Source organism: Centruroides vittatus, unplaced genomic scaffold (assembly GCF_030686945.1).
Source record: "Centruroides vittatus isolate TY-2023 unplaced genomic scaffold, ASM3068694v2 contig_577, whole genome shotgun sequence".
In the NCBI taxonomy this organism is placed as follows: domain Eukaryota; kingdom Metazoa; phylum Arthropoda; class Arachnida; order Scorpiones; family Buthidae; genus Centruroides; species Centruroides vittatus.
The window spans coordinates 1,761,369-1,780,960 of record NW_027122345.1 but is presented as its reverse complement, the minus strand read 5'-3'; the positions used below and the strand labels follow the sequence as shown (position 1 = coordinate 1,780,960).

Sequence of the window (19,592 nt, the reverse complement as noted above, 5' to 3'; positions counted from 1 at the left end):
AAATACTAATGAGGTAGTTTCAAATAATGATACAGTACTTATTGAATAGTTATTGTGAAACTATCTTATTGATCTCATAATTACGTATTTTTATAATTTTTCCAGATGTCAACATGGTATCAGAACCCAAACCGCATCAGATTACAAGAAAGCGACAGGGATCTGCCTCAAGCACGTGAGTAGATACATTTTAACAGTGATTAAATATACCGTATGTATTTTCCTCTTGTCTAGTTAAAATACTGTATGATTATTTAATGAAGTTTTTGCAGTTTATTAAAAAAAAAAATCTTGTTATTTTTTCATACTTTTGACAAATTGACAATTTGATGAAGTTTTATGCACAAAAACTTGGCATTGAGAGAGCTTTAAAAAAAAAAAAGAATTCTTTTTTGAAATATACATTTTAAATTGCGGTATATTATTATTCAATGAATAGATAATAAAATTTAACTTAATTAATGTAAAATCTAACTCAGTTAATGTAAAAAAATTAATAATAAATAAAATGTTAGGATAGGGTTGATAGAATAATCAACGTAAACACGGGCGATCTGCCAAGGGGCGTCTCCCGGGAGAACTTTTTATGGAAAACGAGTCCCTTGTTAAGTGTTAAACACGTAATGAAAACCCGGAAGGATCCACGTGGCACAAACCCATGCGTTTTTAGTGGTTTTATCCACTCTGCCATTGGTAGACCGAAGATGTTGAGAAGAAATTTAAACTTAAAAAGACTCGACATTCTATTAATGAAAGTCGTGGAAAGTGGGGAAACATTTATTGAAAACGAAAAATGTATTAATTTTTAAAATATTAAATGAAGAGACTTGTTATATATATTTTCATAAATAAAATTAAACCTGTTGATCTGCGAATACAGTAACTGAAGACTTTGAGGCAAGAACATTAATTCAGTCTCTTTTGTTGAACATTATTGAATTTCTACACCATAGGACCAGAAATTCAACAATGTTCAACAAAATACAGGGCAAATTTTGAACTTTAAGGTGTTTTTTTCCGTAGAAACTTTAAAAAATGAGTTGTTCTTGCCTCAAACACTTCAATTATATTGAGTAGTATCTGATAAAATAAAATTTAAGTATATTATTTTTTAATAAAATATAATAAAAATAATAACTATTTATTTATTGTACAACTATACGTAAATAGTACTATAATATAAAAAGGATTAACATATGTTGCTTATGCTGCCTCATGAAATTTGTTATCGTTAATTTTCTTTATTCTCATTTTTAGTATAACGAATAATACGTTAAAAGTTAAACTTATTAACGTATTAAAAGTTAATTTTATATAAATTTTGACAAATTTTCTTTTTAAGCTTAAATAATTTTGATATTTAATTTTGCGAAATAAAAATATTGCTATAATTTCGTTGATTAAATTTAGAATATAATTCATCCACTATTTCAGTATTAAGGATAAGTTATGACTGGGGATTCACAAAATATTATCTATAAATTAGGATTATTCACGTCAGTTAAAAATAGTTGAAGCCTTGAAGTGGGATTAACCCCTCTTGATAAACAAAACCTTTTAATTTTGGCAATCTTAGACATTATTCTACGTAAATCTTTGATTTAAATTAAGGAAACCTTTCGGCAAGGCTTGTAAAAATCACTTTTAATGTGATGATAATCGAATTATCAATAATCATGTTAGAAATAAAAAAATAAATGATATTTAAATTCAATTTAACATGCATAATTTATCTACCATAAATATTAACTTTATATTTAAACGCGTATTAAAATCAGAATTATGATGATATATAGTTTTAAGTGCAGGGTTCATTTACTTAAGAAAAATATATCTCGGCGAAACCCGGAAATTAATGAAATTAAAGTTTATTTATTTATTTATTTATTTTTTGTGCTATTTGCAAAATAAATTTAAACTTTTGAAAAAATATTCCGATCTTTAGTATCATTAGAGGCATTAAGCTGTCTGCGAAGGTCGTGAATGAGATTTATATTCAAAAAAATAAAAATTCTAATTCGATTTTTGTCGGAAAGAAGCGAATTCATAAAAGGAAATACTTTAATCCCTGTTAGAGAAGTTCGGTCGATTGCAGTTCTCGTGAAGAAAAGTTGACCCATTTCTCTTTGATTTAATGCAAGAGGAATTGTCAAAATTAGTCTCCAACCCATCTACGTTTTTCACAAAATAGCAAATGCAGTGCCAAGTGAATACCGTTAAAAGAGGAAGCTTTGCCGCCATAAATAAACAAGGCTTTTTTGTGGCGCGTATTAACGTTATCTACATCTGGGCAAAGAGGTGAAGCCGTAAACAGGATCGTTATCTATTGAAGTTCTCACGTTTGAAAAAGGCGTTTAACATGAAAATGATTTGAAGAATCTTATATCCTTTTGGCTGCTGTTCAATAATATATAAAGTATTTCCGCCTTCTTTAATTATTTTCGAATATTTTGTTTTTATTTTTAAACCGTCGTAACAAGAAATTATTTTAAGAACAAATTATCTCTTCTCTAATCTCCATGATGTTCTTGTCTCAAATTAATTAGTCAATCTGTAAACTTTTCATCATCACCTAAGAAATATATACAGTTAGGAACCGAATTGATTTACAGCAATCTAATGTTAGGATATTTTTTATAGATTACGAAAGTTAAATTAGTATTGAACTAAAAAGAAAGCAACGAAAAATTCATTATGAAAATATTAAATTCGTTTTTTTAAAAATAAAAATGAATTTATGTTTACTTGTGTTTAATATATAAGCCTATATGACATAGTGGGCAACCTATTAATTTACACAATTAAGGCCCGGGGGCCAAATATAATACATATTCTAGTTCCTTAAAAACTAGAATGTGTAGCATATATATTATTAAAAAATTACTTAATTCTATGTTTTTTTTTAATATAGTATATCGCCTGCTAACAAGCGTTGAATCTATTTTCTATATAGAAATATATGGCTTGATTATAGCCTATTTTTTTAAAAATTGGAACAGAAAATAATCATCGCAACAAACAAATCTCATTGAATTATTTTGCTATTAATCTTCTTATTAAATTGCTAACAGAATCTTGTCCTTAAATTGCATTCGCAATCAAATTATCAATTTTATTTGAATGATAAATTTTTGATTCCAGGTTTTTAAGTATTTATATGTAGACAGGATGGCCTATATCATTTTAACTATTATATAAATCGCTTTACCATTTAAAATTTAAATACATTTTTTGGTTTGTTAATTAGTGGTCCCTGCTCTTGAATTTCTTCTCGAATATTGTCTTTAAACTGTTATATTGTTAGGGCTTATCGAATTCTACCAGATTTTTCAGGTAATCACGAAGAAAAAAGTGCCAAATCGGGCGAGCGCATATATGCTCTCTGCGTTAGAGCAATGGTGAGCTGATTTTGGAGATAAATAAGATTATTTCAAAGTAGGTATATCAAAATCTCAATAACAAGTACAATTTAACTATTTTTTAAAATGTCTTCATATCTCAATCGTATAAACTTTTAAAGAATTTGGCAGATTAATATCAAGGGTAACAAAAACATTACTAAACACATGCCATAAAGTATTATTAGTTCTTTCCAATGACATTTAATGTAGACTACTAAATAATTTTTGTAAGGCTAGTTCAATGAACTGCAATTCTTATTATATTCATACGACACATTTATTAATAATTTTGTTCGTATTTGCATACGAAAATATTTTGGTCAATGATGTATACAAGCATTTCCATTTAGTTAGTTTCGATTGACTATGAATTACACATTAAATCTAATCTGTAATGTGAAGCTGAAATAGTTCCAGAAAAAAGTAGCATGATGAAATTTAGTTAAAAAAAAACACAAAAACATTAGATATAGAATTACTTAGAAATTACCGCCGAAACTGAAGATGACAGTTTAAAAAAAACTATAAATTTTAACTACTTGATATTTTAGTGATGTCATCTAAACCATGTCTATTAATAATAATAGTCTTGAAAGCAATTTTTAATTGTTAACGGCCAATTAAGTTAATTTGAGACTTAATTTCCCGTTAATCTATAATTAAGATGGATGCAATAAGAAAAGTACTAATTTTACTAGCAATTAATTTCTCCGATGTTTATGCAGACAAAAGTTAGTTTTACAAAAGTTTTTATTTTGTTCGGAATAAATTGCATTAATCCTGTTTAAGGATATTTGTATTTAAAATAAAATTTTAACTTTATAGAATTATATTTTTACGAATCTATTAATAATTCATCATTAACTGTTTATTTTTTTATGCTTGTGTTAGTGCTAATTATAATGAAAAGTGAATATCGCATATTTTCTTATTTTTTGTGATAAGTTTTATGTATGTTTATATACACAAAAGTACAAAAAACAGAAAATATCTCGTCTTCTGATAATTCAAAAAATATTTTAAAGTTTACAGGAAGACCTTCAGAGCTGTTAATAGCAATTTCAGTTGCTTTTCCTTGAAATTCAATTATTTATTATACAGTACTTTAGTTACCGCTACAAATATTAATGCAGTAGATTAACTAGATTATATTAAAATAACAGAATTAACAAGCGATAAGTAAAGAATTGTGTTTATGTATTTACTAATTTATATCAATGAACAGTAAATGAATAATAATAATATAGAAGTTCCGTTATAACCATTATAGAGAAAGAACAGAAAGAAAAAGAAATTAACATTATGTCACGGAAATTTAATTCTTTAACGAGCAATTATTTATTGTGACATGGTCATAATGCCGGGCTGAAATTTTTAATCATATTTTTAATTTATTTCATTTAAAATATATGCTCTCCATTTCAAATTAGTATTGTAGTATCTTGCCCCTGTACATCATACTTTTCCTTTAGCAATAGAGTCGTGCGGGTCATTTATCTAACTCCTTTCGAGGAAAATTTTCGAATTGAAATAACGTAACTTCCTATTCGTGTCGAAAGTTCTTATATTGTTATTCGGGGCTTCATACACCAAGGATTTCCATACCTGGTGTCGAATTTCATCTATTTAACTTCGTTCTCGATATTAAAGAAAGACGGACGGACAGAGGAGGACAGTGGGAATTTATAGGTCTACAATTTTCTCCTATAAATCTCCTATATTATTACCTTTACTGATTTAATTAAATAGAAATAAATAATTTTAAATCGTCCAAGAATCTCTGTAAAAGTAAAGTCATTATGTGAAATTAATCAATAAATATATTAAATGCTAATCTGCTATATAGATTTATTATATAATGAAAGTCCTACAAACAGTTATAAAGACTTTATAAAGTTTTTAATTTAATAAAGACTTATTATTATATGGTTTTGTATTTATAAAAAGCTTAGATATGTAATTAACTTAGATATTCAAAAATTCATTTAGTTTTTTTATGTGAAAATGTAAACCGAATAATTTCTGCTTGAAAAATTTTATTGAAGTACACATTGGATGTTATGTTACTGACATTTCTTGTTATTGAAGGCTCAAGAATTTGAAATTGATTTTTTTATCTGAAATACAATATCAGAGTTCAAACACATAGACGTAATATATTTTTCTAATAAAATCCTTTAGAAATCATTAAATAATTTACGTTGTGGATTAAGTAAGACTAATTTTGTCAGTATACAAAATATTATATTTTGGTTTTTGTTCTAGCTAGAATTTAAATTAACTCTTTGAATGTTGTTAAAAAATGTGATAAAATCATATAACAAAATCTATTGAGAAATTAATAGTTAAAATTTTAGTACAATACACTGTGTAAATAATAATAAATTTAAATCAATAACTCAGAATTAAGATATTTTATTTATCTAATCTATTTTGTATTGCTTTTCAAGTAGGTGTTCTTAACCTTTTTATTTTTTGTTCCATGGACTCCTTTTCCAGTCAGTGAAAGTCACAGATATCTTCTCGGAATAATGTTTTTAAATGTATAAAATAAAATTTAAAAATAAGTTATATAGAAATTCATTTATTAAATTAAATAACATATGTTATAGTAATATATTCGTATTTGCTTTTCTTAATGAAATAATTAACAATACAATACATTTAAAATATAGGAAAGTTAAAGTTGATTTTTATCCTTGCAAGTTCACGGATCCCGGTTAAGAACTTCTGTTTTAAAGGAATTTATATTTGCAAAAATTTGATTCTAATTAATTAAAATCGGTTTTCTTAAATTATAAACTAATACTGCAATCTTTACTTTCCAGCTCTGTTATATAGCCTATATAACTGATCCGATGGTATAAGTATGGCGATCGGTCAAAAAATGACCCCCCCTAAGATTTTTACATTTTTGAACTCGGGAACCTTGAAACGTCGAGAAATGTTAGTATATTGTGTGTGAGGGCAAGATTTTGTTCACCCTTTTTGAAGCTTAATAACTCTTGTGCTTTTTGTCGAAAATTTCTGAAATTTTGTAGGGAGATTTGTGTATTAGGGGGATTGATGTTATTAAATTTTGGTGGTTAAAAGTCGAGGGAGTGGGAAGATAAAGTGTGTCATATCTCGTTATTAGCATTTAATTTTTTTAAAACTCATCTCTACCCTCAAAATTAAGTTTTCTGCTATATTATAATAATTAAAAATATAAAAAGTTTTAAAATAAAATATCATAACAGATGGAACCACATGCAGTTTTAAACGTCGTCGGCAAAGTTAAGCAACTCGTTGCTGGATTATTTTCCTCGCTAGGTACTACTTTCGTATACGATACTTTAAAAATTAATTTTAATATATTTTTAAAAATTTTTAAAAACTCCTTTATTGATCAGATTTGGATGAGGAGTAGTGGAATGCTGCCACCCCCAATGTTTACATTATTACAGTGCATTTACACACATTTGTTACATAGTTTAATGGGGATGGAGAGAATGGTTGAGTGGAACCATAGCCTAAAATATCATTAAAATGCATTGTCGATGGCAGTGGCGTAGCGTGGGTGTCAGCCGCCCGGGGCGGAGGAAAATTTTGCCGCCCCCTTATTTAGGTATTTTTACAAGATATTATTATTGATTGTGAAATTTTGCCGCCCCCTAAAAGTGCCGCCCGGGGCGGGCCGCCCCTACCGCCCCCACTACGCTACGCCACTGGTCGATGGACTTAGGTATGTCCTTAACGTTTCAGCCTTCTATCTTATTAGCAGTGGATGAAAGTTGAGTTGCAAGAGTTGAGGACATGATACAAAGTAAGTTAAAAGCATTTAAAAAATAATATGATGATCCGATAATAAAGATTCAACATTACAAATGTGTAGTTACTAGCTTTTAATTGTTGTTAAATGTTAGTTTATTTTGAGAAATTTTATAATTTGCAAATTTAAAATAAAATGGACTAGTAGCCTATATTATTTTTATTTTTTATTCTTATTATATACCAATTAAACCTTAGCGAAATAAAGTAAAATCTATTTCATTTATTTCACTAAGGTTTAATTGGTATTTGACCAAATAGAACTCTGTGTTCACCAGTGGATAAAATCTCTGAACACTAGTAATTGGTCGCGGGTTTGGCCTCATCTACGGGTGGGCCACGTGGAATTTTTCGAGTTGTCTAACACCTAAATAGGAACCAGTTTCTCTCTTGGCAGATCGCCCATGTGTTGCGTTTTCTTATCCCATCAAATTAAATCATTCTTTTAGTTTAAAGTCTCATATGAATCTATCCTGAAATTAATCCAAAAATTAATAATATCCATTATTTTTTATATTTTTCCACTCTCCGCTTTGTGAGCACTAAGGGGACTTTTTAAATCGTATTCATTGTGGAGTCGGTTAGGCCCACAATGGGTGAAGACGGATGGGCTACGAAAAATTTCAAGTGGTCTTCATCTACCTGGATTCGACTCTGGCTTTCCCAGAGCTCCAAATACATGCATAAAAACATAAAATACGAATAAATGTTCTTATATATATCGTTTATTATACTGTAAAATAGTTTCATTTTATTTTAATTTCAACTAAGAAACTATTTCTTCTCTTCGGTAGTTTATTGCATATGTTTAATAATTTAACAAAAATTTTATTAACTGCGTAAATTTATTAAAATAAATTAAATCAAATAAGAAATTATCGCTTAAATATAATCAAAATGTCAGACTCGTGATCCGAGATTTCAGAAATGGATAAATAGGGATTATTTTGAATTCTTTCATATAAACTATATAAATTATTCAATAAAATAATCTATTTTCACGATGACTCAGGATATTTTTTCTTCATAATTTGAAGTTTAGAATATCCACAAAAATATAACATTTTCGAGTCTATCTTTTAATCCTTTAACACAACCACAGAAGTAACAGTTACAATGGTTTTGAAGAATACACTTCTTTAACAAAGGTAAAATACGTAAAAAATTCATAAAGTTAAAAACGATCAAATGTCAGCCTTTTATTAGAGGATCTGACACCTTTACATTAAAAACACAAAGAATTATTTTTAGGTGAGAAGAATTCTTTGTGTTTTTAATGTAAAGGTGTCAGATCCTCTAATAAAAGGCTGACATTTGATCGTTTTTAACTTTATGAATTTTTTACGTATTTTACCTTTGTTAAAGAAGTGTATTCTTCAAAACCATTGTAACTGTTACTTCTGTGGTTGTGTTAAAGGATTAAAAGATAGACTCGAAAATGTTATATTTTTGTGGATAGCCTAAACTTCAAATTATAAATTAATCTACTAGTGACCGAATGGATAAAATCAACTCGCTCCAAGGGGATAAAACCACACGAGGTTCGAGCCTCACCAATGGTCAAGTGGATAAACATTGATAGCTGGACGCGAGTTCGAGCCTCACCAAGGCTGGCCATTTGGACAGTTTTCTAGATTTTATTCGTCTAAATGGGGCCAGTTTCCCAAGAAATTCTCTCGGAAGGTTCATTTTCCTTGGCAGATCACCCATGTGTTGCATTGCCTTCTTTCATCAATTCAATCCAAAAATTCGGAGAGATTTCTATTGCAACAACACAATTTTCTTTACTTCGAAATTTTTATTTAAAAAAATACTTATATTTTCTTTCTGAATTAATCTTTTTAACTTTTCTGGATTTTTTCAAAATGCATATTAATTAGAAATCGTTCTTTTGATCATTTCGATTTCTGTCAAGAACATATCTAATGAGTTCTCTTTTGTGTGCTTTTTTAAGAATAAAATTGTATTAAATATTCATTTTTTTAAATTAAAACTAAAGCCACGATTTTTTTATATTTTCGTAATAAAAATGTAATAGTTTATTAGACTAAAAAATTTCTGTCAAATATCAAAGAAATTACAATAATTGCGCTTTTTTTAAAAAAAATAATAATTTGAAGACGTAGAATTTCGTAGAAGAGATATATCGATTCATTTTTTGTTTATTATATCGATTTTTCACTACTGATATTTTTAATTCGAATTAAATATTCATTTTCGACACAAATCTTCTGATAAAACATTTTTATATTTTTATTCTTTCATTTGGAAGCCAAGTTATTTAAATGAATAAATTCCTTCACATATTTAGAAAGTTCTTTCTCTTCAGTATTTTTTCTGGATTACTTTACAAAACTTGATTTTTACTCTCGCCAGAGGTGTTACCTATGTATTTAATTTCGAAAATTTCTAGCTTATTCATATCAAAGCTTTGTTTAGTGGATTATTTTCCGTTTATGATTCTTCAGATCTTGAATTTATAAAGATTCGAACACATCTTACAGCCTTATTTTATAAAAATCCTTCCGATTTTTTATTGGAAATTAATTATTTTTTCCTTAATTATTTGGACAGTCTCTCATATCCGTGTCCCGAAAGTAACTTAGTTTGTTTAATTCGCGGGCACTGATCCAAACTGCGGATTTTTGATCCACATTCATACAATTAGCATTTCTCTCCGGCCAAGAATTACGAAGCGAGATATAAAAACGTTTTCTGTTGCTAATTTTAAAACATTTTGATTTCCGGTTGCTTGAATTTAGCAAGATTATTACCCGTTTCCTCTTATAATCTTAACTAATCTATCGATATAAAATGGTATTATGTTTCATCATAAAAATCATTCGAATTTCTTTTAACCTTATTTTCTATTATTATCGTCCATTGTAAGAATAAAATAAATTAAAATCTTAACAAGATTGGCTCCTATTCTTATCATACTTTAAATTTTCTCTACTTTCTATGGAGCAATCTCTGAAAAAAATCGATTCGTTCTGCAGAACAAATTTCTCGCATCATCGCTCGTTAGTTTTTTTGGAGTTTAAATTGAATATATTTATTATATAGACTATATATACGGAAATGTAAACTAAAAATCTATAATTCAAAATGTATTTTCTCATAATAATTTTATCTTTCATGTTTTAAGTACAAAAAAATGTAATTAAAAAGCTGAAGATGGGAGAGATTCGCTGATACTATTTATAAATTATTGTTAAGCTACGATTGAAGTTTCACGCATTATAACGTTTGTAATTAATGAAATGTCTGAGAATATATAAAGTTAAACGGTTAAAATATTGTTTAACTAATTACACGTGATTAATCCGATAATTATAATTTATTAAAAGCATGGTTTCGTGCCTATTTGTCCACGAGTTCGAATCTCATAATGGCCATCGATGTTTATGATTAATTTAATTTTAAGGAAGAATTTCTTATCATGGGAAGAAGTGATTTTATATAATAAATACAGCGAAAAAACCAATAAAACTTTATGCATTAAAATTCTTAATTAACGTAAACGAATAAATCGTATAAATGTTAAATAATTGACGTATACATTATATTATTAAATCCGACCAAAGTTTCTGAACTTATTATAAAGTCAAACTTCCAAAATATTAAAGTTATATTAACAAGAGAGAATTAATTAGCGAAAGATTTATTAATTTTTTTGTTGAGTCGCTTCGTTGAAATTAATATTCTGTTTAGAGTTTACATAAAGTTGAGATCCGATTAGCTCTACTATCAAGACTTATTTGATAAAGCATTTTTCTGTTAATAGGTCGATAAAGGAAGGTCCGTAACTACAGAAAAAGAATTTCTGTTGTAAGTTTTTAATTGTTTTTTTTGTGTATATCATTATGGATTATACGTGTCTTTAAATTTTTATTAATATCCATCGATCAACCTTATATTGAAATTAATAGCGCTATCCTCTCGTCATCAATTTGCATGTAAATTTAATATAAGCTACACAATTAATCAAGCATTAAAATTAGCACATAGACGATGGTAAATCTTAAATGTTATTTGGAGTGAATTGTTTATATATTTGCATATAAATTACATTACTTTTTGTACGGTAATTTAAGATGAGAAATAATCAAGTTTTTCTTATACATTCTCGCACAAATCTCATATTTCGCTCTACATTTTTACTTTTTATTAAGTAAAAATGTTGTTTTGTGTTTAAATATCCTATTTTGATTTATGGTAAAATAGCAACATAATCTATGACGTCCGTATTACGTATTAGCGAAGTATATCGTTATTAAATTTGTAAATCGTCAGTTTTAAAAATCTGTAGAAGCCCATAGAATGCCGTAGACTATACTAACCATTACCACGAAAGATATTATTTTATATTCCATTAAAAGATAAATTTTGAATGGGTTTGGATGCTGTTTTGTTCGGTAAGAGCTGACAATTTCGGAAGCACTCTATGCAAATAGAATGAACTGTTTAGAAAATTGGGATATTCGCATAACAAAGGAGAGCATAGTCGTAATTTTTCTCTATTTTTTAAAATGATGTCTTTTTTCACAATTACCAACAACCTACATTCTTATTGCATTCGGCACTGATAGTGGAAGTTTTGGCAACATAGCATTGCTATTTCTGTTATTTTTGACTACAAAACACATTGTTTCGACTTTAAAATTCGTGTGGGTGACTTTCTAGTCTTAGTCTTCTTTGACTCTTAATTAGAGACTCTCTAAAGCCGCCGTATTGAGAGACTTTTTAAAGACAACTTCCGAATCAAATTCTATTTTTTCCACAATGAAAATAGCTCACTTTTCCAGTTTTACTCTCGGGAAAAAAAGAAGACAAACGACGAACGAATGAAAATAGGAATCAAGGAAGCAGACAAAGTGGCTGTTGTTCTGCGTTGGAGAGCTTTGATGAGGATTAATAGGTTTCATAATTTATCACTTGCCGAATAGAAAAGAAAAAGAAAATTATGAATGCTAAACTGTTGGCTTTTCTCACAGAAGCAGTTGTTCTTTCAACGGTATCCTTCTAAGTAAACTGTTAGGGACATAATGATTAATTTCTGTTATTAGAATGAAAGGTGTTCCTCTTACCTGTTGGTTACGAAAATATGAAGGGTGCCAAGTTCGACTTGTTGGTCGACATCCAGGTCGACTGTTTTGTTTCGCGACGGCGGAGAATGGATTTCGTTTATATATAGATATGGCTAATGAAGAGGAAGAAAAACTTAAACGGGAAACAATTCATTTTTGGATATCACTCTCTGTCTGAAGGATTATATTTCTTTGTCAACGTTTCTCCTTTCTTCCTATGTAAGTCTGTTCTCTATTTAATTCTACAAAAATAAAAAAAGTTTTTGAATTCACGCTTAAAATTACAAACTGAATGAAAACTTTGTTGGATGAAACTTATTTTTGTTCACTTCGAAGATGATAAAAATAATCTATACTATTTTTATTTTTATCGCAAAAGGAAACTAGAACTAGTATTAAGCAAAATGATAAATTAATCAATTCATTTTTTTTTTAAATCGATAAGTAGATCGAGCTTTTCTTAATTACTGATGAAAATGTTTAGTCATTAATAAAACAAACGAGAACTGCATGTGGTTAACGTATAATTAGAAATGAAGAGAGAGGAAAAAATAGAACTAACTAATCTGTACCATCGAAATGTATGAGCACATCTGTTTAACGAGCATAGAAAGTTTCAGTAGAAGTTCATTGCCTACTGACAAGATGTCCGTCCATTAAGAGCTAATGTTGTAATAGTACACGTGAAAAGACTTCAAGCAACTTTATTGTCCCAAATGGAAGTATCGATATGTTCTTCCTGTTTTGATTATTTTCATCATTATTAAATATAGAAGATTAATAAAAATAATAATAAATTCTTGTATTCATTAATATCATTACTGATAAATTCCAAATGGATTTATTGAAAATTTCTACCCACTTTTATTATTAATGGAACGTCTCATTTTTTTAAATTTTTACTTAAAAAAGCTTTAAAAAGGTGTATAAAGATTAATTTTCGCTTTTTTCAGTAGCCTAATTTAATCATCAATATTAATTTGACGAAAAGGTTTTTCGTTTAATCTATCTTGTTTTCCGAGATTCTCTAAGCATTATTGATAAACCTAGTGATTTTATAATAATAAAATATGAAAAAAATTCTAATTTAATTATTAAACCGTCAAAGAGTTTTGTAACAAATTCAGTTTTTTTTCGCTAATCGCTTAAAATATTTACATCAAACATTTAGATAAATCAAACTTTCATTTATTTTATTCCTATTGTTTCTTGATAAAGAAACAATAGGAATATTTTCCTTCAGAAAGAATTTGTTTCGATTGATTTTATAAAGAAGTCCTTTGAATCAAATGGCATTGAAACTTGTTTCGTAAATAAAACTTGATAAAATTGTTAGTCGTGTATTTGTAATACGTCTATCTCCCGGATCCAAAATTAAAATAGGCCATTGAAAATATAAATTAGTGTTGATCTACGATCATTCTGTCTGGATAGAAGTTTTTATTTGATCTTTGAGGTGGTCCATTATCGAAAAACTTTCTTTGGTAAACTTAATATAGAAAAGTGGTTACTTGTACACTCGCAAAAAATAGGCTGACTTGTATCTTTTTCGATTGCTTAAATGGAAAATCATCTTCTCTAAATTTTTCATAGAATTGATCAATATAGGTAAGAAAACAGCATAATATTTCTTCTATATTGATTTTCCCCCCTTTTCTAAAAGATAATTTAGTTTTCACTTCCTCTATTCTTCTTGTTCCTATTCTCTCTCTAGAAACTATATAATCATTGGAAAACTATCGGACTAATATCCGACTGAGAGTAATCAGTTTTGAAAAATGATATCAAAAATAATCTTAAATGAAAATGGATTTAGAATGTAGACAAAAAAAAAAAAAATTTAAGTGGAAGCCATTATCACACGTTAAACGTCTAAAAAGAACTAATTTTACAATAAATTTGGATTTAACTAAACAACTTAGTTTTACAACAAAAACTAAGCAATGAAATTATTATTGTCCTTTTGTAGAATATTATGCAGTTCTGTTGTTTCGGCTTTTTAGAATGCGAAATTCGATTAACCGGCTCAGCTACTTTCGTTGATGGACTTGTCACAAAATTTATCTTTTTAAGTGAACTCGAGGTATGTTAAGTGTAAGTTGAATTCTTGGCGAACTTCTCCTGTTTTTCCAGATCTAATAAGTATTTTGATTGATGATGTCATCTTCAGGCGACGAATTTAGATCAAACATGGAACGGGAGGTACCAAAAGTAAGGGTAGAAGTTTCTAAGGCATGTTAGATAATAGATATTCTTGTATCTTATTGGATTTAATAAATAGATTTATATATATATATTGTTTACTTATTCTCAACATAAATGTTAAAAATGGAAAATTTTACGTGAAATTGTAATTAAAATTGAATATTTTTAAATCGTGCAGTTTTCCAGTCTTACTGAAAACTTTTTCAATTACATAATTAGATCGTGTAATAACACTTTCAGCTGCAATGACGTTAAGAGGTAAGAAAGAGAAAATAATTGTCTTTACGAACCATTCAAATTGCTAAGACAATCATAAAAATTCTGTAGATTATTATTCGACTGACAAGAAGGTCATAAATTTCAGTTACGAGGAATGGAAGGCAGCCAAATATGTTTGATGCAATACCATATGCTCTAAAGTTAGATCTAATTCCTTTTATTGTTTACTCGTGATTAATGAAATTTTGCACATCACGCAATAAATAATAATTATTTTATTTATAAATAATTTGACGTATATAATGATATATAACTTTGTTTTTATACAGGTGTACTCGACAAGTATCCCCCGCGAAACGACTAAAAAGCGAAAAAGCAGCTAAGAAAAAAGGAAAACTTGTTTTATCAACGTTGCATCGATCAACTTACAGTAAGTTACATTTAATAGAATTTAACAATATAAATAAATTAATATTGAGGGTCTGGTTTCCTTTATTTTTGATGAATTCCCATCTTTCTGGCCAGTGCTGATCCATATCATGGATGCGTCCATTTATAGGAGAATAGGAATACGATTTGCAACAAGAAGGATTTTTTTTAAAGTAATGTAGAATGATGTCTTCATATAATATGAATATCCTAAAGCTGATTTTGATGAAACCCACATATTTATTTTATTTTGAGTGCAATTTATTTATCCATAAGATTGAATTCCCACAGGAGATCACATTCAGATTCCTGATAATATGCCAGAAAATATTCTCTTAAAAATCCACTTGACACACTTTTTTCCTTCTATGCTTTATTCCAATAACTTAGTTAAAAACTTCATTATCCTCCAGATTTAAGAATTGCAAATATTTCATCGTTTGTTTTCCTATTTAAATCTTGATATTTAACTTAATATAGCTAAATTCTGTTTTTGTGTTTTACAGGCAATCCAGATATTTTGATATGTGGAAATTGCAAAGAATTATTCGATGGCATTCAAGCGTTTTTCGAACACAAGAAGCAGAATTGCAAATTAAGGTTTAGCTGCAAATGCGAAAAAGAAAGTTCAACAGGTGAGAAAAATGATTTTAATATTGTTACCATCAAATCCATGTTTTTTTTTTTTTTCTTTTCCTTTCATATTATATTGTAACATAAAGCTGCATACTCAGCACGGTCGGAGCCTTATCTCACTGTTCATTACTAATATCTTGTTCTGTATCTGTATAATGCCTCTAAAGAAATTAGACCTGGCGCCTCAAAACTACTTAAAATGGTCCTGCTATAACTATGTTTTAAGATAAGAATAATGTGAATGAGAATAGATAAGCATTGTTGTCATACTTTTACTGTTTTTTTCCCTGGTAGTATTCGTAATTGTTTCTCAAAATATATAAATAAATCATTCTTTGACGTCATCTGATATTTCGTTCCAAATCCTAAGGATTTCTTTGTCAGCGGAATGTATCTGTCGTACCACCTGTCGTATTTGTCACAAAGACTAACTTATAATGAGGATTCTCAGGATTAGTTGATATTTTTAATAGTCTGATTAAGAGAATATTTTTTAGAATATTTTTTAGAATATTTTTTAGAATATTTTTTAGAATAATTAGTTTTCCACGGATCTAATAACGAATATTTTAATGTACTATTTCTGGAGTTATTAAATAATATTTTTAAATAGCAAATTTATCACGCATGGCGGATTTTCGGCGATGGTTCCGAAACAAAACCCATGTTTTGAGCTAATTTTATCCCCGATTTTGTCCTCGATTTCTCAATTAAATGTGGAAACATTACGAGCTATTTTAGCAATAAAAACAAACATTGACTTATCATGCGAGGCATTTAGCGAAAAACTGGCAGCAAGTCCCGAAGTAGTGAAAAATGATACATCCTTCAAAAAAAGTAATAAATAAATAACAAGGAAAAAAGCTACACCACACACAAGTACTGTACTATCAAAATCCATAATTTTCATTTAGGCTATATTATTCATTTTAATATTCAATAAGCGAGTTGTTTGGTAAAGTCGCTTTAACAGATAACTTCCCATTTTTAATCTATAATTTAATTTCGCATTCACTGTAATATAATCTGTATTCACATTATAGAGTATATGAATATAAAATATACAAGCAAAACGTTTGTATGTAAAGGATGTACCATTGTAATGCTATTCTTGTCCCTGAAAGTAGTTTTATTTCTCAGTATTTATCTTATAAAACAACAAAAATATTAAATTATAACTATTATCTTTCAACGTTATTAGATGAATTAAATATCAATTAACAATGTAATTTAATTGTAATTATCAATATTAATGCATGTTTGATCGATACAACCAACATGATTCAACAGACAAACTCAACCATAATTTCAAACTCTTTGTAGATTTTAATTTTAATATATAGTTTTATTATATTAAACTACTGCATAGAATATTAGAATATATGTTATAGCCTATAGCCTACCGTTCTTATTCTAATAAATAGAGCGCTGTCTATAACTTTTTCATCTTTCAGCCGCTCTGTTTATTAGAGTGCGGTTGCTATAAGAGGGCGACTATTAATGGAATAAATCTGGCGAGGTTTTTCCACTTTATTATTATTCTAACAACAATGCAATACGCAACACACTCACACCTCTATTTAAGGTAAGAGAGACAACGTTGAATAGAATATGTGCAATTTTTCAGTTTATAATAATGCTTATCTTTCTCCAATAGACAGCGCACTTACTATGAGAAGACACTATTTACTAGAATAATTACGGTATTAAATTATATATATTAATGTATATTATTTATAAAATTAATTAGAATTAATTAATACTGTAATTATAATTATATATGATTGCTAATTCACACAATTATATGAAAATCTGCAGAACGACTGAGTATCTAACGTTTATATCATACATTCAACTTCCTATTTAAATTTTCGTAATTTTAAACTCGTAATTAATTATTATCGTGTAATGGAGACAAATATAATATATGTTTAATAATAATAAAATATTTTCTACTTGAAAAATGAATTTACAATGTTAACTTCTGGCATACACGAAAGTAGTAGTATTTTAAGACGAGATATATAATCCAAGAGCATGATTATTTTATTATTAATACTGTATAATGCAAATATATTAACATTGCCGTAGTTAATTTCATTAATTTAAAAATTTAACTGAAAAGCAAGTTTAGTCTATATTTATTCATCAAAACTGCTATCTACTTGGTGAGGTTAGTGTAGATGTTTGCAGGAATTTTTTTACTATTTTGAGCATCGCGTACCATTTTCATCTTACGTTTAAATTCATAAATTTTTCAAGTCGATATTTTGTTTTTTGTACATCTCTTTAAGAACAAACCATTTCTTCTATCAATAAGCCAAAATATTTCAATTACAATTAATGTAGACTTCCTAAATCTATCTGGTACCCATCTATTGTATTTGACCATATATTGCAAGTGAATCCTGAAAACACAATATAACATTACATCACGTCTCTCATATCTTAACTCTATCATTTTTCTTCGTGTTTCAAAGATCATTTCTTCAGATCTGAGTCATATTGTTAAAAATTTATTTTGTCGTTCCCATTTTTGATAATGACAGAATATAATTACATAATAAAAAGGAATTGTTGTTATAATCTAAACTAGGTGTGGCAAAACTTTGTCACGATAGGAGTCATACACTACCTATCAGAAATACACGATAGCCACATAATCTATTTATATTAGGCATATATATAGTTAAATACTATAGTTATTACTATCCTACGGTAAATATCACCGTTATTTTACTTTACTGGTACTTTATGACTGACCGACTAATCATTTAACTCTTTCGACTTTATGGATAGGCTATACCCTAACATTTCAGTTGCTTGTTTGAAGTTAACTTGCGAGTTACACATATTACATTTGATAATCTGTCTATATTACACCACATAATAGTTAGAAAACTTATAAAAATATTATATATGCGTAATTAGTATGTACCAAGTTTAAAAAAGAAATTGTATAAGTGTATGGGAGTTACAATAAGAGTCTAGAAGTCTTATTAATGTTGACTTATATTACACATACCACACATTATATGTACAATACAGTACATAGCTTATATGTTTTGTGAAGCTCTTATTTGACTATAGGTGTGATGACATTTGTTTTTATTTTCTTATGTATTTCTAACACTAAGAAATAAACCAAAATAATAAATTCAGGCATCATACTATTCACTTCTCTTTAATGAATAATAGAAAAAGATCATTTATATTAGTTAGTTTATACTAAACATCTGCTCGATTTCAAACTTAAATAAGACAGCTTTAGTAGTTAAATTATGGTAGATTTTAGAAAAATGTGAAGAATCTAATTACAGAACAACGAACTAATCTAAATTACTTACTGAAATGTATAAACTTTGCAAAGCTTTTTCTCGCCTCACAATAATACTACTGTATTTGTTAAGCAACTAAAAACACTAATTATGTAACTAAGGAAGCATTAACAAACTATTATATAATTATCTGAAAGATGGACGTACTGTACTTTAAAAAAGGCTTGAGTTTTTGAGTTGTTATTTAAAATTAAATAGATTATTTTCGCGTAAATTTAACAAAAATTTATTTCATTTTTTTATTCTTTTAATTTAGCGAAATTAATCTTAATTTACGACCCTTTCGTTTGACGTAACAACTAAACTTTTCTCATTTTACTTAAATTTCCTAGCTACATAAATAAATAATAAATTATCGCGGAGTTCTAATAAAGTGTTATTTATGTAGAGAATATATATTTTTAATTAAATTAACCTTTATATAAAATCAGATAGAAATGTTAAAGACAAGACCGTTATAAAGT

At 27.9% G+C, this 19,592-nt stretch overlaps 1 protein-coding gene across 2 annotated transcripts in view; it reads left to right on the top strand.

The window, feature by feature from the left end:
• LOC136979096 (uncharacterized) overlaps nt 1-19,592 on the top strand; it is a 63,447-nt gene that overhangs the window by 19,984 nt on the left and 23,871 nt on the right. For both annotated transcript variants that reach the window (XM_067275012.1, XM_067275011.1), the window contains exons 3-5: nt 106-175; nt 15,055-15,155; nt 15,661-15,789. In XM_067275012.1, the coding sequence (XP_067131113.1) occupies nt 106-175; nt 15,055-15,155; nt 15,661-15,789 (300 nt within the window). The remainder of the gene's footprint in view (nt 1-105; nt 176-15,054; nt 15,156-15,660; nt 15,790-19,592) is intronic.